Here is a 25,883-nt window from a genome sequence, read left to right as displayed (position 1 = left end):
AAAGTCTTTTTTTTTTTTTTTAAAAAAAAAAAGGCATGGAAAGTGTGGACACTTCAGTAGGTAGTGATGGAGACAGAGAGAGGCACGGTAGCATATATGACAGTTCAAGTTGATACGAGGGAGAACGGTTTGCTGAAACCCCAGTGAATGCAATCCAGGAACAAGTTTAACTATTTTTCAAAACTGAGGAGTAAGGCATAGGTAAAAGGAACTTAGTTCCCCAAGGTCAACTTCAAAGGTATGCAGATACGACTCTGTCTGGCTGCCCACATCTAGGCTTATCCTGCCTGTAGCTGCATCAGGGTAGCCAGACCCAAAAATTCCTGACCACAGGGGCCAGTCTGTACTCAGTTATTATACACGTTATTGAGTTGAGCCTCAGTTTCTTCATCTGTAAAATGAGAAATATGATCTGAGTGCAGGCTTCCTGAGCTCCTCCCAGCTTGAACATTCTCCACAGACGTCCCACTTCACCGAGCTACAGCACAGAACTCCCTTTGCTTCTCTCAGCAGTGGAACCCAAATGAGTCCATCTTACCATGAGGATGAAAAGGGAGGACAAAGAGCCCTCCAACACGCTTCCTTCGTCTACAGGACTATGAAGAAATCTTTTGGAAGGACAATTGCTCAGCCTGGGAAAACACATTATGTGTTTTAAGTGCAATGTTTGGGTCAAGAAAACTACTCTGTGAGCTCATCGCCATGATAAAGTAATGAGCTCCTTTATTAATTAGGATTGCATTGCAAGCAACGGAAAACTCGAATCTAAATGGCTTAATCCAAAAAAAGAAGAAAAAGAAAAGAAAAGAAAAGAAAAGAAAAGAAAAGAAAAGAAAAGAATATTTGTGACTTAAAAAACAATTTGGATGGAACTGTTTTTTAGGTGCTGCAAGGTGAGCCATTTCCATGGAGGGGACAAGATAGCACCCCAGTGGGGGAGCTGAGTGCAGGCTAAAGGAGCTGACATTTAGGGCAGTCCCCCTTATCCAGGGGTTCACTTTCTGCAGGCTCAGTTCCCCACACTCAACCCCAGTCCAGAAGCAGATGATCTCCCTTCCGACTGTTGCCAGATGGTCAAGAGCAGCCTATGGACATATCACAATGTCTACCTCATTCCCCTCACCTCACCTCATCACATCATCAACTCACATCATCACAAGAAGAAGGTTGAGTACAGCACATTCAGATTTTTGAGTGACCGGGGTACCTGGGTGGCTCAGAGGTTGAGCACCTGCCTTTGGCTCAGGTCATGATCCCGGGGCTCTGGGGAGTCGAGTCCCTCATCAGACTCCCCAGAGGGAGCCTGCTTCACCCTCTGCCTATGTTTCTGTGTCTCTCATGAATAAATAAAATCTCAAAAACAAAACAAAGACTTTTGAATGACAGACCACATTCCCATAACTTTTACTACAGTTCATTGCAATAACTGTCCTATTATTAGTTATGTGATTACTCTCTTACTGAGCCTAATTTATAAATTCAACTTTATCATAGGGAGGTATGTAGAGGACAAAGATAGCATATATAGGATTTGGTCCTATTTGAGGGTTTCAGGTATTCATGAGGGGTCTTGGACTGTATCCAAAATAAGGTGGAGGGGAAACTACTGCACCACCATTTACAATTGCTTGCCCATTTTCTCTTTTCCCCCTTATTATAGAAATGTATTACCTTCCAAATGGTTTCACAGCCATTTTTTTTCTGCACACATTTGCAAGTAAATACTCTACCTGAATCAGCTTAAATGCACATGCCCAACATTTAGATAATTAAAAGTCCACCCTCCTTTTCAGATTGATTTTCCTTCTACATCTCCCTGGATTTATAATACAGCATATGAGAAATCAAAAAGTTCTCATTTGCTGAGGCTGTCCTCCTGTTAAGACAAGATGATGCTCTGTCTTAAGTAAACCTGGGTCCTGTCTGTAACCTTCCTTTCTGCTGTGATGCCAAGTCAACATAAGAATAATTTGCTCCACAACACACTCTAGGACAAGGTCTTCAGCCTTAATGATTGCAAAGTCACAATGTGCTCTTTGCAAGGCCACTCGAAATAACACCAAAGGCCACCCATTGGCAGATGGATATTTGACAAATCTTGGGAGTAAACACAGGGCACTGTTTACATAAGTCTATACCTCCGGCATTTTAAATATTCTTCTTGTAAGGATAGAAGGTGATCCCGTATTGTTAACGTGGAGAGAGTTTCCTTTCTAACAGTTCTTACCCTGGGAAAATATGGTATAGAGGCGGCAGGCGTGGAGGCTGGAGCCAGTTTATCAGGTTCCGAATCGTCTTGGGGAGTCTACATGACCTTAGGCACCCCTCCATGCCTCAACTTCCCCAACTGTAAAAGGGGGATGATAAGAGTAACACACCACCTGAGAAAGCTGTTTGGGGACTACACAAATTAAAAAGCCAGTAGAGCACTTGGTTGGTGGTCATCGTTACAGCTGCTTTTATAAAATGTTAGTAACTTCTTCTAAAATACACTCCCCATCTCTTTAAATAGGTGTCTATTGGGGAAACAGGGTGGTGATTTTCAGATTCCATGGTGTTCAGTTGTAGGTTTAAGAAAAATAAAATCAGAGAGATTGAAAGCAAGTATTCTTTGAAGCACTTTTCCATCTCTCTGCTACAAGATCCTAGACCGAGGTTACCAGCCCTACGGGAAATAGTTAAAGCAGGATATCAAATGCCCTCCCATCTTAGAATCCTCAGAGTGGTAAGGAGTCTCACAGTCTAGTCTAGAAGTCTACAACTGAGGGGAGTATTCACACTCCGGATACTTGACTTGCAGATGCGAAAGGAGGTTTGGTTCAGGGACCAGGGGCTACCACTGGCTCAGGATACTGGATGCTTTGTAACATGTCTGCACAGCGCGCACAGGACAGATCTGCAGTGCCTGGTGGATAATGGAGGAAGAATCATCCTGCCCAGGAGGACACTCGTGTCCCCCTTTGGAGGAACACAAGGTCTCCAACCTCTAACTTGTTAGATGCCCTGGGGCCATCCAGCCAGTAGGAACATGTCCGAACCATGCAGAGCTCATTGCCTCCCAGGGCATCACAATCCATCCTTGCCTTGTTCAAAGTACTAGGCAGTCTGTCCTTATACTGAGGCGATATCTGCCCTCCAGTCTTTGTTCTGCCTGCGGTAGCCTACAAAATAATCTGTCTGTTTGGTTACATGGAAACTGAAATTTGCCATTCCTCAAAACCAACATAAAATATTTACAAATTATTATGTCAGAGTTGTGGCTCTAAGGAGCACCAGATGTTTCTATTAACAGTGGATCTGTCGTTTCATGTTCTGTCTTTCTCCCTCAATAAAAAAGGAGAGTAAAGCCCCACAGCTCAGAAGGACTGCATGCACACTCACCCGCAGTGAAATGCTGCTTTCCCTAATGGGATATTAAATATTTCCTCAACTAGATTCTCATTAACAACCAGGCTCCTGATTAATGAGTAGCTCAGCCACACCAATGCACTAACTCCAGGCCCAAGGATCCCATTACCTTCACCTTCTATGTTTAAGATCTGCACGACTAATACAAAATCTCAATAACGGAATCATGGACAAGAGCAATGTGACATCTTTGCTTTGTCCCTAAAGTCAGCAGAGGCTGGGAAAGGCCCAAATCAAAGTCAAAGAGCACCGTCTACTCTGTTAAGGGTTGAAAAGCCACTTGTGTGATTTGAAAAACAACCGAACAAAGTGCCAGAGCCAACTTCCTTTATGAGGTTTTTGCACTTTTTCGGGAATTCTAGCAAATATACAGAAAAGTGCCCAGATCATAAGTGCACAGTTCAGGGCCAGTTTTTTTTTTTTTTTTTTTTTTCTTTTTTTTATATTTTTTTCTTTATTTATTTATGATAGTCACACAGAGAGAGAGAGAGAGGCAGAGACACAGGCAGAGGGAGAAGCAGGCTCCATGCACGGGGAGCCCGATGTGGGATTCGATCCCGGGTCTCCAGGATCGCGCCCTGGGCCAAAGGCAGGCGCCAAACCACTGCGCCACCCAGGGATCCCTCAGGGCCAGTTTTAATGGTGAAATCCTTCAATCCTGCAGAGAAAAGCTAGTTCTCCTTGCACATTAACTTTCCACGATGTTAATTAAAAATGAAAAACTATCCGAATTAATTTTATGAACTGACTGTAACACCAAAACCTGCTAAGAACAGGATCAGAGAGGAGAGTAAGACATATAGTTGGAAAGCAAGAACGAAAAACAGAGAAAGAGAATATAGAGGCTAATATCAGTTGAGTGATTTTTAAAGATTCAAGATAAAATAATGATAACAATTTGCACATTTTACTGACCACTAAGTAGATGCCACTTCACAAGTAAAACTTACATACATTGTTAGGTACATTATGTACAATATTTGATTCTAAGTTTATTCAGGGGGTAGGTATCATTTTTCCTATATGACAGAGGAGAAAACTAAAGTATTAAAGTAAGTGATAAAGCTGAGATTAAAATTAAAGTTTTATTCCAAAGCTTTGGCTCTTATACATCACTTTCAAAGTAAAAAAAAAAATAGAATTCAAGAAACTAACAAACTTTACTGTAACCTTATAGAGTTTTTTCCCCCCACAAATGCAAAGAAAACTTCTGGATCTTCTTCAGAAAAATCTAACATATTTAATATTATAAACACAACAAGTCCAAAAGATCACATACCTAAAAGCGATACTTGAAGTAATTTAACAGAATTTACAATTCCTTCTTTCCGAGAAATGTATAGGAATTGGAAATGTGATATTAAAAAAATAGTATCTCAGAGCATGCTTAAACTAGGCTCACTAAAATCGTGCATAAAATAAAGATGTTCACAATCCTATACTAGCTTTTATTACTGGTCTGAAAATTCTGACCAGCGGTAAAATGGGAATCAAAAGTAAGAGGTCTAATTTTTAGAAAGAAGGGGAAAAAAAAAATATATATATATATAATTGCATGCAGTCAAAACTACTAGTTCTCTAGAAAACTCTGGAGAATTAACTGAAAACCTATTAGCATTCACAAGGCAGTTCAATAAAAAGATTGGATGCAAGATAAACATACAAAAATCAATAGCTGTCCTGTAGATCAGTGATAACCAGCTAGAAGATCTAATGGAAAATATTGGAAAAACTCAATAAGTTTGTGTCTTTCGGTCATTAACTGTAATAGAAGTCAACATTCCTTTCTTCAGGGAGGGGTTCTTTTTAGGATATCTATTTTTTAAATAGATAACAGTTTGCGATAACAGTTGTGACATTTATAAGATCAGACTTTCAAGAAATGATTGTATATTTCCCTGGAAGAAAAGGAAAGATCTAACAATGAACTTCTCTAAAGCCATCTCAGTACAACTGCTGAAGCCACAGTGCAGGATTCTTACCGTATCAAGCACCCATTTAAAAATTGCTGAAATTGTTATAGCGACAATGTTTTGTGAATGAGGATCCCAGAGTCTATCATAAAGATTAGAATAAATTATGTACTTGGTTTATTTTAGCTAAGTCCAATAGCCATTTTTGCTCTATGGAGGAGAACTTCTCAAATGTAAGACTATTTGAGACCTTCTGGTGGCGTGTTTCAAACCTTTTTGGAAATACTTCTTTTCACCTATGCAAAGATTAACATTCTCATTTTTCCATCAACATGGATTTCTTTCATATAAGTCCTCTGCACATTTATATTGGTTTACTGGAGTCTTGCATTAGCATTAATTTAAAACTCTAGGATAACAACAACAACAACAACAAAACAAAAACAAAAACAAGCAAACAAAAAAACCTCTGGATACAGAACTGCTGAATTACTATATCGTAAACCTGAAACTAATAAAACACTGTGTGTTCTAATTAATTAATTAATTAAAAATGAAAAACAAAAAAATCCAGAATATAGAAAGGTAGTTCCTAAAGAAAATGTTTCAAACAGAAGCCTGAACACTCAAGTATTACTTCCGGCTGCACTTCTTTTGTTAGCACCTCCTTAGAAAACAAGAGTAATGGAATCTCAATTTCTCACATTAATTAATTAGCCACCTTTGCATCTTAAGTACTGGAAGCATTATACTGCTAATTACCTACAAATCCACTCTCAAAATTCAGTGACTGATTTGGTTTTTTATTTTCTATGCATAGATTTGCACTACCTTTAAAAAAAAAACCCCAACCTATAAAATACCCCTCTGCACACAGGCTAAACGTTACAAAACGTGGAGTGCTCTAACAGCTAAAAAAGTGAGTTCAATCAACTGATGCCCTTATATTGATCTCTTATTTCTCCCAACACTTTTCTTCTAATCCTCTCCATAATTACATGAACTGCTACAGCTTTCCTGAAGCTGTCAATTCCTCCCGCATCCGTTTTCAAATGACCAGCGAAGACGCAGTCTGGGCACTAGATCAAACTGTCAATGTTCCCAACTCGGCAATGAACAATCCTCTTGAAATCTCCTGGCATGTCTGTCAAGGGCCTCCTAGGGTTCTTCAAAACTCTTCCCCCTTGGAAGGGGGTAAGAAGGATGGAGGGGCCAGAAAGGTATTGATCCACTCTTTTAACATGCTAATTTGCCTGGGGGCTGCTGCAGTCACTGCCAAGCTGGACACTTCAAAAGGAAACTGTTTTCAAAGTGGAGATGTCTTTTTCAAACACTTAGAACTGAAAACAAATGAAACCCAAGCATCAAGTTCACAGTGCAACGTGAAGGAGGCCGGCCAATTAGAAATGGGATAGCTCATATACAGAAAGGGGACCTAAAATTAAATGATAGGAGCAAGAAGTTTGAAAGTTTGAAACCTACGTTAAACTTCAAAAGCCTCTGTGTGCATCATAGCCAGTTAGGAAGTAGTCTATGAGACGGCCTGCATTAACCCCCGGGGAGCAAAAAATTGAGATTGAAGTAACTAAACTGATGTAAAACATTAATAAGACCGATCTTGATGAATGCTTGGACATCTCCGTAAGTGATAAAAATGGAAAATAAAATCGATTATTCGTTTAATCACACCTCTCACTGGCAACACACCATGAAGACCAGACAAGGGAAAAGCAGGGAGAGCAACAGCACCAATACGAAAATATCTTTGCGGCCTTTGTCATCAGTTTATTATTTCATCGATGAAACATACAGTTGCAGATAAAACAAGAAGACAGAGTGGAGTGCGCAACGATGGCAAAGTATTACCATACTGAGTTTGTAAAATCAATGCAGCCAAAGCCATGACCTGCTCACAGATTTCGGGCCGTGTATTCCTGGGGATGGCCCGGGAGTCACGAATGGTTAGTAACGGGACAAGGCCATACAAAAAGAAGAGGCAGCCGTGCTCCTAACGAAGGATCCGAGGTGGAAGATGGCAACTGGGAAACGTGGCGTCTTAAATCAGGGACTGTAAGGACAAAAGCCCATGAGAACTGCATTCCTCACCGAGCTGTGTCTTAACCCATCACGAGGTTGGCCCATATTTACCTGCCATGGAGTGATGGGAGTAAATCAGTATTCTGTTAACCTCTGACCCCTGGGATCTGAAGCAGACAAAGGACCAATCTGGAGACCCAGGAGAACACAGCCAAATGTCAAGCAGCAGGGAAGCGATTGTTACGGAAACATTTGGCGTGGGCACCTCCAGCTTCATCGGGGCAAACTGCTATTCACAGAGACAAGCCATGAAGAGATACCGCCATAAAATATGAACAAAATGGAACCTTTCCTGCCTTGCTTCTAAATTGTTGGCTTTATGGGACATCATGCTGAACAGTATGAAAAAAATCCAATTTGCTTTGAAGCGCATTAGTCTGTCTAACATCCTAATTATTGTTTACATTGCCATTTGCCTTCTATTAAGAATTGAATAATTACCCAGCACTTCATAGTTTAAAAATACAAGCAAACAGGATTATCTGGGTAATTAAGAAACTGTACTTTAGCTTTGTACTGCTGCGGAAAATATCTGTACACGTAGGGGAAATGATAATTATCAATCAACTTACTTCAAATGGTATTTTAAGGATTTTGAGCAATTTGAGATCTGTAACTTATTAAGAAGAGGTTACTAAGATCACCTTTGAGTAGTGTGGGTCTGTTTAAATCCATCCTTAGAAACAAGAGCCAGATAAGCAGCTGAATTTTCTCATCCACTAATGACACCAGAGAACACACCAAGTACAGAGCCTTCTGCTGTTCTTTAATCCCTAATAATCCATCCCAAATGGACTTTGAACAGCATCATCAAACTTTGTCAGACCATGTGGAGCTGAACCAAAGCTCTTCCACATTTCGATGTTGTTTTAGCTGACCCTGCCTCCACTTAATTACGCGGCAAAGTCCGGCTATGCCCGTTTTCTGCCCTGTGAAATTAGCCTGAACTCAAAACTAATTGAACTTCAAAAACTTTTCATGCCAAGGCCTCTTCTTCTACTTTATAGAATGCATATGATCATGGCCCTTCTGAAGACACTGCCGTTGCCAAGCAGAGGGAGGTCTGTTGGGTCACACATGCAGTGTGCTTGCGTTTCCATATTCTAGGGGAAGAAAGCAAAGGTTAAGTCAATCTGGAGACTCTGGGTGGGATGGGAAGACAGTTCGACCCAAAGTGAATGCACATAACGGAATAAGGAGCAGAATTATAGTCAACACGCCTTTTAAAGAAGGTTATCTGGGACACACGCGAAGATAAGCGCTTTTAATTGTGAGTCTAGGTACAAAGACTGATGTACTGGTTCATCCATGTAGCAACAGATGAAAATACCAACGGCGATCTTAAGCTATATGCCTTCAGTATCTATTTGTTGAAGGAATGAATGGATTCCAGCACTAGTGACCTGAAGCCTATTTTCAGAACTTCCTGAGGTCTGACAATTCCTTTTCAAAGAATTTTATCTTTTTGCTTTCCGATTTTTTTCAAGCCCTTTGTGGGGATACTTCTAAACATTCCTCGCATAATCTGAATAGTGCCATCTCCTCCTACTCAGAAAGAGCTGCAAGATTCCAGCTGAAGCTGTCACTAAACAGACCAGCCAAAGGAGTCACCAAAACTAGGTTACTTTCCAAAGGTCAAAATAAAATGAGCAGCAGGAGCTTGGGTTGTTTTGCAAGGGGCAAAGGGGGCCCGGGAGTGACAACCAGCCACTCGGGGGTGGGGGTGGGGGTGGCACAAAAAGAGCCCAGGGCAAACAGGCCACTCTTTGCCCCGCCGCCCCCGATCTCTGGAAGCATTCAAATCAAAACCGAATTAATTTGCATGGTGTCTAAATCACTGGGTTCTGCATAAACAGAAGGAGATTTTGGCTGGAGTTGCCAAAGGAAGCCTTCGCTGCCTTTGTGCGAGGGGGAAATGGGTGTGCTGTTTTGCATGAGGGCGCATACAGAGTATGCAAATGAGGGCTCCGCGGCCTGGAAATGCAACCCGAGGCAGACAGCTGACGACCCGCATTCACCCAGAAAACGCTCGGAGCCTCCAAAGGGACTTGTAAGCGGTTCCGACAGGATTGTTCCCCGAGACGCCGAAACAGACCCTGAATATTCATAGAATGTCCATTTAGTCATGGGACTATTAATTACCCTTCGGATCAGGGAAGGGAGTGACCTCACCTGCTCTCCTCCCCAAAAGCAACAGCTCAGGGGTACCAGCTGTAAGGCACACAAGGAGAAAGGGTTTGTGCCCCAAGTGAAAAAGATACAGTCTCTCAGGGTCCAGGGGACAGCTGAGACCTCCTTAATTATGCCGTCTCCCAAGGACAATAAAACCGAGGAGCGCCAAGCCACCTTCCTGGACACAGATAGACAGCTTTTAAAAGGCTAAAAGCTACAAATTGCCGTCTCAGTTTATAGAAACATCTAAAGGGTCGGATAAAGAAGAGGCCATTCTTCTAAGCTACCTTCATCTCCCAGATTCCGAAAGTTGTCAGAAGTCTCCTGATCTCATTCTAATTTTTAACAGAAGGGCCCCCTACCTGCCCGCCAGAGAAACTTAAAACGCTGATGGTCTTGCGACCCCTTTACCCTTTTAAAAACACTGAGGATGCCAAGACGCTTTTGTTTCTCTGCCTTAAAGCTGTCAATATTTACCATTAGGAATGGAAATTGAGACATTTTAAAAGTAACGACTTATTAAGACACCGATTTTAAAAATCAGTGGTTGCCCATCACATGCTTACACAAATAACATGTTAATGAAAAAATAACTATATGTCCCCAAAATACGTTAGTTATAAGAATGGCACTGTTTTACTTTTTTTTTTTTTTTTTGGCACATCTTTCATGTCTGTTTTGATAGAGGACAGCTGGATTCTCCGATTTGCTACTACATTCAGTTTGATGAGATACCGCACATCAAGAAGCCTCTAGAAAACTCCAGTTGTGAAAAGAAGGGGTGGTAGGCAAATGATAGCTTAGTGACTAATTAAGAAAAGGCTTGACCTTGCAGACCGCCAGAAAGGGTCTTGGGGAATCCAGCCAGAACACACTTCGAGAACCTCTGCCCTGGGACATGGGGAGCAGATGATCTAATCAACGCCTATCAGCCATTTCACACCATCTCCTACCCCTGCTTATGTAACATCATTGCCCCCCCGGCCTCCAAACAAAAACAAAAAATACCTCTACTCTGGAACCTAAATGAACTGGTTTCACGGTTGGACAGACACTGGTCAAATAACCCATACTGTCCACATATTTCTACCTCACAAAAATATAATTAACAATAACAGCTTCCACTTACTAAGTGCCTGATGATGCCAGACGCTGTGCGAAACCCTTTTCCCCATGCAGACGTGCTCCCGTGTGTGTATCATACACGATAACATACGATCGCCACCAATCTGCAAATACGAACTCGAGCTTCAGTTAGTGTCCGTGATCACATGACTGGTTGAGTCGCGCACATGGAGATTAAACACAGGTCTCGAACTCCAAAAACAGGTCTTAGCCATTTTATGCTACACACTGCATAGTTGACCCATGCACTGCAGAGACTGGTGGAAGTTCAGGCATTGAGATGATTCAGGAACATGGTGAAAAGAGTCAAGCTCCAACAGAAGTAAGAATTATAAACAAGGACCTCATTAATACGTTAGTCACATGCAAAGATTTGGATATGTCATCTTGACTCTGTGAGACCTTACTCCACCAGCTAAATGTTTAATATGAAAGAGGCCACAGTTCCTTATACATTTATTTATTCATTCATTCAATGAACATTTAATGAGACCCCACTGTGCTCTGTAATCATCCCTAGTGTTACCTGTCCGGTTATACCGCACTGGGCTTCTTGACTTACATAGTCATGATAAGAAAGTTGACTAAGTTCGCTCGTCCAACATAAAGCCAGAAAAATAACAAAGCAAGGCGGATTGTTCAATTTTTAAACAAAATCGTACCTGTTTGATTTGTGAATTAAAGTGTTCGTTTACAAATAATGCTGGAAAAAACTAAGAAAGCTAAATATCTACCACTGAGGGAAAAAAATTATATAGAGTAAGAGATATTGATACTATAGAATATTAGTAGCTACAAAGGGTGAATGAAGAAAAGCAATATCCTTTAATATGGAATGACGGCCATGATAAATAGTCAAGCATCATAAAAACAAGATGATAATTAAGAGGATGATTCGATTTCTTTCAGTGTTAAAATTGAACTTTGAAAAAGTTCATTTCTAAAACACATGTGTATAGAGATAATATCTGGGTGGCCTGCCAACATTATAAAGAGTGGTAACGCATAAAAATTTGAAGAATTCGAAGCACGCTATTCTTTGGTAAAGTTAAATTCATCAATTCAAGTTAAATTCATCAATTAACTTTAATTGATAAAGTTAAATTCATCAATTAAACCAACAACAAAGTAAACCTTAAGTAAGTCAAGTTCAATGATAGGAAAGTCAAACTTGTTTCGTGACCACTTCCACTTAGCATAGTAAGGAAAAGCCAAGGCCTCGGTCTTATTTTTTCCAAAGACGCAAGTCTTAACAGAATAATGAGGTCTTCATTCATTTTTGAAAGGTATGAGGAATTCCAGACTAAAATAAGTCATCACATCTTAAATACCGTATTCTGAAGTCCCTAACTGAGCTCCTCCCTGCGTGACGCTCTGTGCGCCCCAAATAGAGACCGCTCCACGATCCACGGGTGCACAAGCACCCGGGTCACACGCAGAAGGGGGAAAAGAAAAAAAAAAAGTATAACAGAAAAAGCACAATAATTAAACCCTGCTCTTCTTGTATATAAAGAAGTGTGTCTTTCAGGGATCACAGCCAGGCTTCAAAGCTGGAGATAAAAGTAGCCACATGATTCAAGCAACTGAGTCTTAAAGACATGATTCAAAGGTAGAAGAAAAATTCCAAAGGTGGAAAGGATATGAAGCAGCATCTCTCGGGACTTTATTTTCCATGCTTCCTCTCCACTGCCTTTCTCCTAAGGTCTTTCCCACTCCACTGGGTGGGAAAACAAAGTCATTTCTTTCTGTTTTTTGTTGTTGTTGTTTAAACATAAACTCTCTCCGTCTTTTCAGAGCACCAATCTGAAATTTTTCTTTTCTTTTTCATTTATTTATTCATGAGAGACACACAGAGAGAGGGAGAGAGAGAGAGAGAGGCAGAGACACAGGCAGAGGGAGAAGCAGGCTCCATGCAGGGAGCCCGATGTAGGACTCGATCCCGTAACTCCAGGATCAGGCCCTGGGCCGAAGGGGTGCTAAACCGCTAAGCCACCGGGGCCGCCCAACATTTCTGTTATGGCCATCTAAACATGTCTATTTTGTTCTTTCTCATAAGAGCTTTTTTTTTTCAAGATTTTATTTATGTATTCATGAGACACATAGAGAGAGAGGCAGAGACCCAGGCAGAGGGAGAAGCAGGCTCCCTGCAGGAGGCCTCATGTGGGACTCGATCCCAGGACCCCGGGATCACGACCTGAGCCAAAGGCAGACACTCAACCACTGAGCACCCCCCAGGTGTCCCTATTCGTATCATTTTTATATGCACTCCCTAAAACAGTGCTTACTAATATTTCACAAAGAGTAAATCTGTGACTTTCCTTTCATTTCTCAGCTTTTTAATTAGGCAGAAAATATCTTAATAAAGAATCTTTCTCCTCTCTTTGTCTGTTTAATATTTTCAAAGCCATGAAAACAGCCCTGTAAGATATCTGGGCCGTTTGTTTCCTCACCGGGGGACACACATGTGTGGGGAGGCAGGAGGGTGCCTGAGGTGGTTTTCGGTTTCTTCCAACAGTCGGAGGAGACCTGGTCACCGGGCTCACCAGGGCAGTGACGCATCCTCTGCGGCCGGTCCCCAGGCAAGTGCTCACGGCCGCCCAGGCCCGCCAGCCCTGGTTCCCCTGGGAAGCCAGATGAGTGGCTACCACTGCTCTTTGGGGCCCTGCTTTGGGGCCAAGTCATTTCAGAAAATGTTTTTCGAGAGCAGAAGGAACTCGCGGCTGCTTCAGAGGCCAGCCCGCCACCACCCAGCCCTCACCCAGCCCTCACCCGTGACTCCCCCGCCGTAGCTCCCACCCTTGGCCTCCCTGAGCAGGAGCGTGTACGGCTTGGAAGAGGAAGTGTAGCTCTGTCTCCGAGGTCCCTTGAGGACGCGGGCAGATGATGAGGGTTAGATTCAAACAACAGCACAGCCCAGGCCCCCACCCACCCAGGGCCACTTTTGCCCAAGGATCCTTTGTCAAATGTGTAAGATCTTAATCCATCTTCACTCTGACCTCGCAGACCCTAAGGAAGATGGATGAGGAAGTGGGTGACCTTTCACCTGTTCCATTCAGCCTGCAACAGTAGGTCCACTGAAAAGACAATTGGGGAGGAACCTGCTGCCACGGTTCTGAAGACTTGCCAGTTCCCCTTTACATCCCTTCTGAAGCACTCTTTGCACCCGAGTCTCTCTTGGCCCGCCCCCAAACCACTTTTCTCTCACTCAAAGGAAAGTTCTCTTTCCAACAGGGGAGAAATAAAAATGACACTCTCCAAATATCATTTTTCAACATGAAGTGTGAAAACAGACGTTGCTCTTTGTTAGGGCAAGGGCAAGGCTTCCTTCCTATCTTTAGCCTTGACTTCCGAGAGGGGCTGGGAAATGAACTCTTTCGCTCTTTCAGTTCAAACACCCTTAAAAGTCCACAGCTGAGGCGGTGGGAAGAGCGCAGTAGTCAACGAACTACATGGAAAGAACTAGCATCAACGTCGGTTTAAGGTGTTGGGATCTAAAAGGTTTACTAACCTTACGTGACCAAGTCCAATACTGTAAGCAAAGTGCAATTATTTTCAACCCATTTTACAGATGAAGAAACCAAAGCTCAAAGGGGTTAAGAAACATGCTGAAGGGGACGCCTGGGTGGCTCAGTGGTTTAGTGTCTGTCTTTCACTCAAAAGTGTGATCCCGGAGCCCCAGGATCGAGTCCCACACCCGGCTTCCTGAATGGAGCCTGCTCCTCCCTCTGCCTGTCTCTGTCTCTCTCTGTCCCTATGTCTCCCATGAATAAAAAAATAAAATCTTAAAAAAAAAAAAAAAAAACACGCTCAAGGTCATACAGTTGTGTGAACACATTGGAACACATGTCTCCATCTCGGTGTCCTTTCAGCTCTACCTGGGTGCTTCCCAGGAATGACGTCAAGGACGGAGATGACCATTTTTATTACTCCTAAAGTTTTTATGGTCTTGACTCATCTTTATTTTTTATTTGTTTATTTTTTTCTTGACTCATCCTTAAAAAGTCTCCCTTAGGTTTGGAGTTGAAGAATCTTGCCGTTCAAGTTTTTCCTTCCTCCCTAAATTAATCAGCGCACTCCTACCTGGTAGTAATATGAACAAACAAATAAACAAAGCGCAAGATGATTTTGTTCAAGAAATGTCTTCTTGAAGTTGTTGATCATTTTAGGAACAGCAAAGAAAATACCCAGGTAGCCAGAATGAGAATAAGGAAGATTCTCAAAAATCGTCTCTAATCAACCTCTCCCTCCGTTAAATATCTGGCCTTGTGTTAGGAATAGTCTGCTCAGAAACGGACTGAGCCTAAAACGGGGAGCCGCACCCCCTCCCATGAAGCACATGATTACCTGGATTCCCAAGATTATGTCCATAAGGCAAACCCCTAAAATGTTCAATTGGCTTTATATTCACTCCTCCTCCATTTTTTTCTCTTCTTTTTCTAATTTGGGTTGTAAAAATGGCAACGAGTTTCACCGTGTAACCATGTATGAGCTCCTGGGCTCTGAAACAATTGAAAATCCATGACATTAGACAGAGAGATGCACTCATGCCAGAGCAGAAATGGAAGACAATGGTGTTCTTCTTCTTCTTCTCCTTTTTTTAAAAAAAAAAAAAAATATATATATATATATAAGAATCTTGACATGTGAAGACATGCAAGTCCTCTCTTGCAAAAATCAAAAAGGCAGAATAATTTACCCTAAAATGTGATGCAGTGTCATTGCCCTGCTCATGTCACTGTTCCTGCTATGATGGTTGCAATTTAGGTGCCAATAACGATGCACTCGCGTATGTTCTAGCACTAATCCCAGGATACAATTTGGGATTTCAGTTTGGTACAGCTTATCTAGTAGTTGCTAAGTCAAGAGCTAACACGACGATCAAGAAATCAATCTTTGCAAAAACAACAACAACAAACACCTTTAAATTCCAGCTTTACAATTTTCAAATTTACAAGTTCACCTTTTCTGAGTCACAAGAGAGGCACCCAGCTTTTATTATTTTATTTGTAATGAAATCACGACATTCCAATTATTATTCATTTCCGGAAACTACTAGCAAATCAAGAACACCACTTCAATAAAACAATATAAATTATAAAAAGGAAAGAATGCATAACTTATAACATCAAATGACCAAAAATGCAACTTTCTTCAGGTCATTCACTGTTGATTTCCAGTGGATTGTCCCATAGTTAATCCTGCCCTGTCATTAAGATGGTTGAAATGCCAGACAAATTGTTTGGCAGTCAGTTATTTTGGGGTCTTTAATCACCAAATCAGATGAACCATGTGGCAATCAGTCTACAGCTCAACAATCACCCCGAGAAAAGATGAATCAGATCTGTTCTAGTCGGGACCCAAGTTACACCGTAATAAGATTGGCGGCAGCAGACTATGGATAATCACGAAAAATAAACACCAAGCAAACACAAAAACCTTGGGATAACTGATTTTCTCTAGGCCTTAATCCACACACAGCACCAGCAATCCAGATAAACATGAACTCCTCTCGTCCCTTACTCGGAAACGAAGCTGCTATAGAGAAAAAGATTTTACAAACTCCCCAGAAAGGGGGAATAAGGGAAGAAAGAATCGCATACGCTAAACTCCATATAAGAAAAAAAAAATTAAATAAAAAACCACTTTAGTAATACGATAAGTAGTAATTCACATGATATAAAAGTCTACATTTCTGCAAACACTCAATAACCAAGATGGGTCACAATTTTCGCTATTGCCTGTGACCACACAGATCAAATAAGCCTCTCACTATCTCTTTATCACCTCCTCAGGGAAATCAAGAGGTCTTTCATCAAGATTAATGTCACTCGCAGAGCCTAGCAAGGGGCGCTCCGTGGAACAGAATGCACTTGAAACTTTGTCACTCTACTTCGTTGGACCGCGTCTACACGGGCCCAGGAGGCAGGAAACACTGTACTTTCCCCACACAGCTCCATCTTAACTAGCAGGCGGGAACTGCAGGAATGCAATCCTGATTTCACATGGAAGCCATTCGCGTATTATATTATATGGATATAATATATGGCACAAGAGAGATTTACCATCTTGGCCATTCTACCAGGTCCACGGACAGGAAAACTATGGTTGCAAAATGAGTCTGCCCTCTTCAAGAGAGGATCAATCAGGTCTGTTTCTTGAGCTTGTGCATTTACATTTCAGAGGGCACATCGAGCCGGTGCAGATCTGAGTGCCTGTTAGCAAATGTGTTTGGCCTTCTGCTGATTACACAGCATCATTTATTTTGTCAGTATTAGAAACGTCTTAGCCTTGCCACCTGGAGCTATAGCACTTACTCATTAGACCCCTCTGTCCCACCACATCCCACAGGGGCTGCTAATTACTGGCTTTACTCCATTTAGTCTCATCTCTGATTTAATTACGTGCACTAAGCCCTAATGAAAAGTACAATATGGCTCTCCTTACCTTGGCATTCTCCATTTCGCTCTTCGTGCCCAGCATTGCATAGGCAGTTGCCAATGGGTACCAGCCATTCACCATCTGCCCCACAGTACATTTTTGGCACATCCTTCTCTTCTGAGTTGTTGACACAGGAGCCTCGAACCTCCACCAGGGAAGACGTATCAGCCCCCGTGATGGTGTCTGGAAACTGGGCCAGATTGCGGACGGTGAGCGGACACTTCTTATAGAACACACGGACTGACACCAGGGCGATGCAAGCCCCCACATCCTGAAAAGCCAGATAAAACCCCTTTTTGCTCAACGGCCCTACATCCCGGATCTCGGTGTTCAGCTTCATGATCCTGTCACCAATGTCCACCTGGGTGAAGCTCTCGTCAGCAGCGATGGTGTCAATCTTGGCAAACTGGCTCTCTCGGATAAAACGCTCTTTGTCGTTGTCTGATTCATAGTAGTAGAGGTTGAACGTCTCCTTGCAAGTGCCCATGACACCTGGAAGGCTGTTGCAGTCTCTCAATGTGAACTTGATTTCAATGTACACCCTCTGCGCCCCTTCTCGGGTGATCCAATCAGTTCGGAGCCAGTTATTCTGGCTGGGTTCCATCACGTTGCACACTTGGTAGGTTCGGATTGGTGTGTTTTTTTCATCCATGATACTCACTTCCTCCCACTGCAAAGATCCAAAGGAAACGTGTCGATTACAGAGTGTCATCACACAGTGACTCGCCAGTTCCACTTTACCCTCACAGGACACTGAGGATTCTTGCTGCAAGGAGGAAGGAAGCTACCAAACACCAAGCCTCAGCAACAAACCTCTTATGGGAGATAAGATGGTATTTTATTGGGGATGTGATGGGGGTTTCGTTTTGTTTTTTTTTCTTTCTTTCTTTCTTTTTTTTTTTTTTTTTTTTGTGTGTGTGTGTGGTTGTTTCATTCTTTTGCCTAAGATCCAGAAGCATGGGGAGATCTACCGCTTGTAAGTTCCCAGCAGTCGCTGGTAGTGGTCTCACAACCTCAGATTCACCTATTACAACAGCTACAATTTCAAGTGGCAACAGTTCAAATTTACTCATAAAATAAAAGCTAGTATGTGTATTGTTTCAACAACTGAGCAGAGACCTGCAAATTAAGAGCAGGAAGAAAGAAGCTTGCCAAAGGAAGACAATTATCAGATAATTAGTGATGCTCCTGTCAGAACTTTGCTCTCTAATGCCTAAAAAAAAAAAAAAAGTCAGTTGATTTTTTTTTTTTTTTTTTTTTTTTTTTTGGCATTGTCACTATTCTTTAAAGGGGTAAAGAAAATCTCACTCTTCTGGTTTTGGTAATCCTGGGAAGATAGTTAACTTGATGGTTGGATTTCTCAAATCCACTGTCATTTATAACAATGAAACCCTTCTTCAGAGCAATGTATTCGATTCAGTATTCTTAAGACATATACCCATAAGTAAACAAGGATGCACACAGACTTTGCTTCTAACTACGCTTTGCATATTGAAAATAAAATAGTAGGTGGTATTGATGATTGAAAGCCAGACAAAATTAAAGAAGGGTGGTGAGGTTTTCTTTGCGATCTACTTCCTCCCATAAAGATTCTAACAGTGGGACCATCTGAATTCGCGGTGACTGGAGTAGTAAAAATTCTCTCTCTCTCTCTCTCTCCTTTGCCACAGCTTTTAAAAATAATCCTAAAAGCATCAAGATTGTTTCGGGGGCTCCTATAAGGCTAGTAGGCAGCCTCCAATTCTTCACAAATATCTACAGTAATGCATTTATATAGATCTGGTATAAATCAGCTTAAGTATCTAACACATGAATATAATTAGAAGAAAAAAGATAGTTAAAAAAAATCATATTCTATAATAGCTCCACTTAAAGCTCCATTCAATCCAACGAAGTACACAGAACCATAATGTCTCTTTTAACGGGTTTTCCATCTGTGCATTGGAAAACTATTAATGGATGGAAATGTTACTATATGAAGGGCCATACTGCATAAAATTCTGTATCCCTTTCATCTGCTACCATTATGAAAGTTGGAACTGGGAGGGATAAGTGCCCTGTGGTGATTAAAATTTCTTTTTATCCGCTAAGCAATAAATCACCAGTAATTTACTTATTTGGGGAAATTCATGTAAATCCAAAAATAGATCTCCACCTTCAAAAAAACCCCACTCAGCATGCTTCTCATCTCAGAACAAAGGGAATACGGAAAAACACATTTATCAATGTAAATGAAAGCACACAGGGATATCTCCACAGAGTTCATACAGGATAGTCCGGGTCTAATGTGAATTTTCCAGCCTGACCCTAATTGTCTAAACACATTGATCAATTCACCAGAATGATGACAAATCTCACCTTACTTTTGTGTTTTACAATCAGTGTCAGAAACTCAAAACACTCCTTTAAATGAACACTGCCAAGAAATTAGGCTTTCACTACACTGTTACCAACAGAAGCCATTACTTCCTATTATTATTTTCTGTTTAGTTGTTCTTACAGAAAAAAAAAAAAAAAAAAAAAAAGGAACAGCCAGTTGTCTCTGACTCTATTTCATATTTCACTTTGTGGTATCGTCAAGTAAGTTTTCTTATTTGTCTTTAACAAGAACAACAAATAAATGTCATTATTTATCAACAAAACCATGACCCCCAGTGCCCAGCCGAGACAGATGTGAACCGCTTGAGCTACAGATAGAAATTTCAGAATAACCCAAAGACAGAAATGTGCTTTTCATCTTCAGATAGAAAACAATTTTTGTCAAGCAAATCCACCCAGAGTTGGTAGGTAATTTAATTCCTCTCTTCATCCTAAACCTGAAAAAGTTCTCTTTGATGACAAAATCTACAGATTAATGGAACTTCATAGTTTGGCACATCATTTCTCAATGGCCACTACACATGTGGGAATGGCTAATTCTATGATACGTAAACAAAACTTCATAGTTGAGGAAAGAAAGATGCTGCATCCTGTGTTCGGGAGCCTACATTCAGCCCGTTAAAAAGTTCTCGGTTGGACACAAGCAGCTATGTAGGCGTGGTATCATTTTTAAGAGACTTCGAGACACCAGAAAGAAGTTTCGTGTTTAGAAGAAGTGAGCAGGTGTTCTTCGGGCAGTTTGGGGGTGGGTGCGGGCTATGGAATGTCTACGGCCTATTAGGTTGCAGTGAAAGCTTTCCAGAAACTAGATAGACCACAGGCAGTACTCAAAAATGCGTCATTCCTTGCCTTTAAACAGGTCACATGTATATTTAGTGTAACAAGTTGGATCCCAAATCATACAGGATGCATTCATTCTCCCTCCAAACTTGAGAGCAGCCAGTAGAAAATAAGACTCATTAAATTTTTAAAGCACTAATACCTTCCACCTTCAATTTTGCCAGGAGTTCTAATACGCTGAGTCTACAGAGCTTTACTCCTGGGGTAGCCTGGGAAAGCCTCCCTGAATCAGTGACCTTTCCAGGGTATAGGATTAACAAGAGTCTGACTCTCACAAGATAAAGCTGTACCTTTCTTCACAGTCAAAGGACTGAGGGCAATTGCCTGCAATCAGCAGTGAATACAGCCTGTCTACACTGCCAGAGGCCTGCCAATCACTTCTCCCTCCCTTTAAAAAAATGGTTTTGAGGGCCGCCTAGAATTTTTTTCAGCAGAGATCCAACCAACTGCAGTCAAGTTCAGGCAGAAAAACAGAAAAGGCCAGGCAAATCTCTGTTTTATTTCACCCGGGCTGCAAGGCCTGCTGTGGGAAGAGACGCCTTAAAATTCTCCATTTTCGTGACAAGTTTCTTGCCTTATTTTTAAGACCTTCTGTCTGTGACAGCAGTCTCTGTGAATCTTTACCTTTTTTGATCCTCTACTGTTTATTCAATGGACAGGTGTGAAGCCCCATACTGGGCGCTGGCTGGCAGGACCATCTCCCTCTGCGAAAGCCTCCCTGTCTTTCACCTCCATTGCTTTTAATCAAGTGATTCAGCCGTAGATTATCAAGTACATGCAGGCAGAATGATCTTGATTTTTAACGGATGTGAGAGTTACTTAAATTTGGCAGAAGGCAGAGTTACATGCTATACTGATTTCTGTCCAAAGCCGAGTCATCCTGCCCTCTTCCGAAGGGCAGAGCCGGAGAACGGGGGCCACTGCCCTAACTGCATCCTCTGAATCTTCAGAGGGAGGTGGTGGGGGCACATTTCAGAAGAAATGGACAGTGAAGCGCTGTCTCATACTTATAGTCCAGCTTCCCCTTCCCCAAAGGCTCGAGGTTCCCAACACATCAACTTAGTACATTCAGCACCAACAATACAAAAGCTTGGGTTCTTCTCTGCAGGTGTTGTGCCCCTGGCACGAGTTCGTAGGGCTTCCCCCCTCTCAGTGGGCAAGAGAGCTACAGTGGATTTAAGGTTGTGAGAGGTAAGGACGCTCCCCTCGGCACCACCCCCAACCTCACCCCCCACCCCCGCCACATGTAGCTTATGCCCCAAACTAAACTTGTGCCTGGTACAATCAGAAATGTTTTGTCCCTGATATCTTTATTTATTCATTCTCCTCATCTGGGAACAGAACAATTGCTCTAAAATTAACCCTGTCAGGGACTTCACGGCCATCACAGTAATAGGCACAAATTCTAATTTGGTTCCTGGATCGTATTTCTTGTCGGTATTTTAGTTTTAAACAGGCATCTAAGTCTATGCTTCCACCAATCTCCTAACTTCGAAACCCCTTTCTGCCCTTTTGGTTTCTAGTTCTTCCATGACAGAGCTATCCAAAGGGAGTATAGGATTTCTCCGACAAAGCGTAATTCACTTCATAGGCCATGGTGGAAATCTGACCCCCTCACCACAATCAACAAGAATCAAGCCATTAGGACCCTCGGAAAGTTGCTAATCATTCCTTTTTACCCTTTGGATCAGAGAGCAACTCGGAACTTACCCCTCCTTCCAGAGGGCTCGCTATCCACCCAAGTTCTCCCTGAACAGATCTGGAATCCAATAAGGTTACTGCAAGAAAACAAAGAAAAAAAATGGATTAATTTCCAATTGCAAAAAAGCCAATACTACAAAAACCATTTGCCTGAGCGTTTCCATATGTGCTGGGGGTGTGCATATCCAACTCTGATCAAAACCTAAACTCGGTCTCACTTATGTAAATAATCATTACTTACTTGATCTTTTCCCCTCTTTAAATCTGCACGTTCTTATTTATTTAACTTGCTTAGCATTTAAAATTCCATCCCAGGACTGAGCTGATTCATTTTCTAAAAAGGATGAATAGGGAATCTCAAGTACAATTCAAAAAAATAAATATATCTACGTAGGGCAGTTACACTCCAGAGCAAAATCCGCATTCATCTCTGTCTGGTATCTACTAGAGTTATTTGTTTTTGCAAGTTTCGGATGACCACATAACTCATCAGCGTGGTGACGGAGCCACAAGTGAATTCTAACAGAGAGCACTCATAGGGTCATGAAGAGGCTCTCTCCTCTACAATTTCATTTTTTCCCTCCTGCACCAAATAAACAGGTCCTGGTTGTGGTATCCGCTGCTGCTGCTTTTTTGGGTAAATATCAAAGTTTCAGAAAGGGGTCAGGGCAGACCTGTAGAATTAGAACGCCGACTCAATGGAGTATTCTCTTCCCGGGGTCTTTTGGAAGACGACCGGGGACTGTGCTCCCCAGCCTAGGAGGAAATCACTGGCTTGAATTTTAGGTTGAGGAGTGTGGCCCAATAGATCTCCCGTCTGTGCTGCACCTAAGCGCGTGCGTCAACGTTTCGTGGGGAGGGGAAAGGGGAGGAAGGCTACAGAGCCGCTGTACCCCACCCAGGCTGGAAATGTCCTAGGCACCGGCGACATTGAAAAGGACACAATGGATTCCTAACCTCTCCACATTCTCTTTCCCACCGAGATCTGCAGGCCTGGGGGTCGAAAGGCCCAGCTCAAAGGAACCACTGGGTTATTAATTTGATCAGTGAGGCTGGCTCCTCCGCTGGGGGAGGGGTGGGAATGGGGAGCCCTCCCCCTGGCTCCTGGGCACTCGGACGCTCCATCTCACCGCCAGGCCCCTCAATTCCGCCCACCTTCCCTCTTTGCATCCCCAAATCGAAGGAGCTACAAACAGCTGCTTTCTCCTGGTTTTCCCCGAGAAGCCTGAATTCCTAGGGTCTCTTAATTATTTTAAAATGTAGAGCGTTCCCTGGGTCGCTCCCGCCCGGAGTTGTGCCCCCCCCCCTCCCCATTCCCTCTTCTGGGTCCCTAGAGAAAAGCCCGCTACATCCATTTGGATTTATGTAAGGTGGATTAGGGACACAAAAGGAACAATAAGACCCAATTTACAAAAAAAGGGAGGGAGTAGAAAGGGAGGGTAAAAGGGAGAAAAGGAAACGTGATGGGAATAAAAAGCAACAAAATGAATTAATTTTTAGGGGGGAGGAGGGGCCGGTGGGGGAGTGGGAGACACCCCCCTTCGTTCCACATCAGCCTACGGCCCCTTCCACATCGTTTTTGTCTAGCGCTCCCAAGTTCTCCTTCCAAAAGAAGAGGCAAGAAAGCGGAGGGGGGAAAAAAGAAAAAAAAAAAAAAGAGGAAAGAAAATCTCCGTTCCGCCTGGTGCCAGAGGGGTCTCGAGGGACGTCCTAACAAGTGCGCGAAGTCGCCGGGAGGAAGCGAGATGCAGGATCCCACCAAGGAGCGAGCCCGGGGACCGCGGGGCCGCAGCGGCCGAGGAGCCCCCGAGCCAGTTAGGAGGAGGGGGCGGGCGCGGGGCGCGGGGAGCGGGGCGCGGGGGGCGCGGGGCGCGGGGGGCGCGGGGCGGGGGGGGGCGCCCTGGCCTCCTAACAGCGCCGCCGGCAGGTGTGCGCTCTCCCCGGCCTCCGCCTGGCGAGCTCCGGGTACCGGCCGCCCAGCCGAGGCTAAGTTGGCTTTTGGCTCCCTCCTTCGGATCAGGGGAAATGACGGATTGCGCGGGGATGCACGGACGGGTTCCGCGGAGACGGACGGACGAAGGGACGGATGGATGGACAGACGGATGCGGAGGCAGCGGGGCTGTGGGAGGCTGGAGGCGCCGACCGCGCGGTCCGGGCACTCCCGCGGGGCACACCGCCGTCCGCGTCCACGCGGGCCCCCGCGCGCCCACACGCGCGCATCTGTGCGCGGGCACACGCGCACACACACTCACGCGCGCACACACACTCACGCGCGCACGCACACGCGCACACTCACACTCACGCACACTCGCCCACGCGCGCACACTCACACACGCACGCACGGAAGCTGGACGGTCCACACCGCCCCCCTACGCGGAGGCGCGTCTGCACAGCACGTCCGAAGGGGCGCGCGGGGTGGGCGCCGGGAGGGCCCGGCGGGTCCCAACTAGCGCCGCGCGCGGACCGCTCTGGGGCGAAACCCGGCGCTCGTGCGCGGCAGTGGCCGGCGGGCTCCGAGGTCCGCGGGGGATGCGCGGGCAGCGGGCCCCGGGCCGGGGTGGCATCCGCGGCCCGGCCCGGCCCGGCGGGGGACGCAGCTGCCGCCCGCAGCCACCGCAGTCGGGTCCCCGCGGCCCGCGAGGGCGCCCCGGCCGCCGCGCCGCCGAGGCCCCGGAGCCGGTCCCGGGAAGCCCGGGGCTCGGGAAACTTTGCAGAAGCCCGAGCTCCGAGGCTCGTGCGGGCACCGGCGGCACCGCAGCCTCGCTCGGCTCCCGGCCTCCGCCCCCCTGCCCGGGGCCGGCTGGGAACGCGACGTCCCGGTAATTCCTTTATCCCCCGAGCCCCGGCGCCGGCTCCCGCGCGTCCCCGGGGCCCCTGGCGCTCGCCCCGCCGGCCCAGGCGGATAAACTTCGTCCTCTCGCCGCAAACTTGGGTCGCCGGGCGCCGCACGGGGACGGCCGGGGCAGGCTCCCGCCGCTCCGCAGTCCCCGCGAGGCCCCCCCGCGCGCGCCGACCCGGGGCGCAGCCTCCCGGGGGCCCCGCGCACCCTCCGGCCGCGCGCTCGGGGGCGTCCGCCCGCAGACCCGCCTCTGCCCCGGGGCCGGGAGGGGCCGCCGCGCTCTCACCTTCGTTCGCGGGGTACACCCTGGAGCCGGTGACGGCGTCGCAGATCCCAAAGAGAAGCGGGAAGAGGGCGAAATACAGAATCCCAGCCATGGCTCGCCGGTGCCAGCGCCGCTCCTGCCGCTCCTATCCCAGCGGAATAAATGCTTAAGTTAGGGGAGCCGCGGGCTGAAGACATTGCCAAGGGGGCGGGCCCGGCCCGTGACGCGCGCCTGCCAGTCCGCCGCCCGCAGCCAATGGGGGCGCGCACAGGCCGGCCCGGCCCCGCCCCGGCGCCCGAGGCCCCGCCCCCGCCCCCGCGGCCCCGCCCCCGGCTCCGCGCGGCGCGCGGTCTCCCCGGGCTGCGGCCGCGGCTCTGCGGGGCGCCCTCCCCCCGGGACGCGGACGGCGCCGGCCCTGGAGCGCGCCCCCGGCTTCCGAGCGGGACCGCCGCCCCCCCCCCCGCCACGGACGGCGTGGGACCGAGGAAACGGTCCTTCCACGCAGTAAAATAAGCATAGAGTTGCCCTGCCCGTCGCCGCCCTCTGCCCGAGGGTCGGACCGCGCCCCGGGGCTGCACCGGCCACGCGCTCGGCCCCCGGCCCCGTCGGCGTCCGCCCGGGCCCCCAGCTGCCGGGGCCGCGAGCACCCGCGAGCACCCCGCGTGCACCCCGCGAGCACCCTGAGAGCACCCCGCGAGCACCCCGT

The 25,883-nt window shown here is 45.2% G+C and overlaps 1 protein-coding gene across 5 annotated transcripts in view; it reads right to left on the bottom strand.

Moving 5' to 3' along the window:
- Nucleotides 1–25,367, bottom strand: part of EPHA4 (EPH receptor A4) — a 143,237-nt gene extending 117,870 nt beyond the window's left edge. For 3 of the 5 annotated variants that reach the window (XM_072813158.1, XM_072813159.1, XM_072813160.1), the window contains exons 1-3: nt 25,199–25,351; nt 22,083–22,150; nt 17,160–17,823 (exon numbers count right to left, since the gene is read on the bottom strand). In XM_072813158.1, coding sequence (XP_072669259.1) covers nt 17,160–17,823; nt 22,083–22,150; nt 25,199–25,289 — 823 coding nt within the window. In that variant the 5' untranslated portion in view covers nt 25,290–25,351. Of the gene's footprint in view, nt 1–17,159; nt 17,824–22,082; nt 22,151–25,198 lie in introns of all 5 variants that reach the window. The other 2 variants (XM_072813157.1, XM_072813161.1) reach the window with 2 other exon arrangements.
- Between the last annotated feature and the right edge of the window lie 516 nt (nt 25,368–25,883).

The sequence above is a fragment of the Canis lupus genome, chromosome 36 (genome assembly GCF_048164855.1).
Source record: "Canis lupus baileyi chromosome 36, mCanLup2.hap1, whole genome shotgun sequence".
NCBI classification, from domain to species: domain Eukaryota; kingdom Metazoa; phylum Chordata; class Mammalia; order Carnivora; family Canidae; genus Canis; species Canis lupus.
The sequence above is the reverse complement of the archived record's forward strand: the minus strand, read 5'-3'. Positions and strand labels throughout refer to the sequence as shown.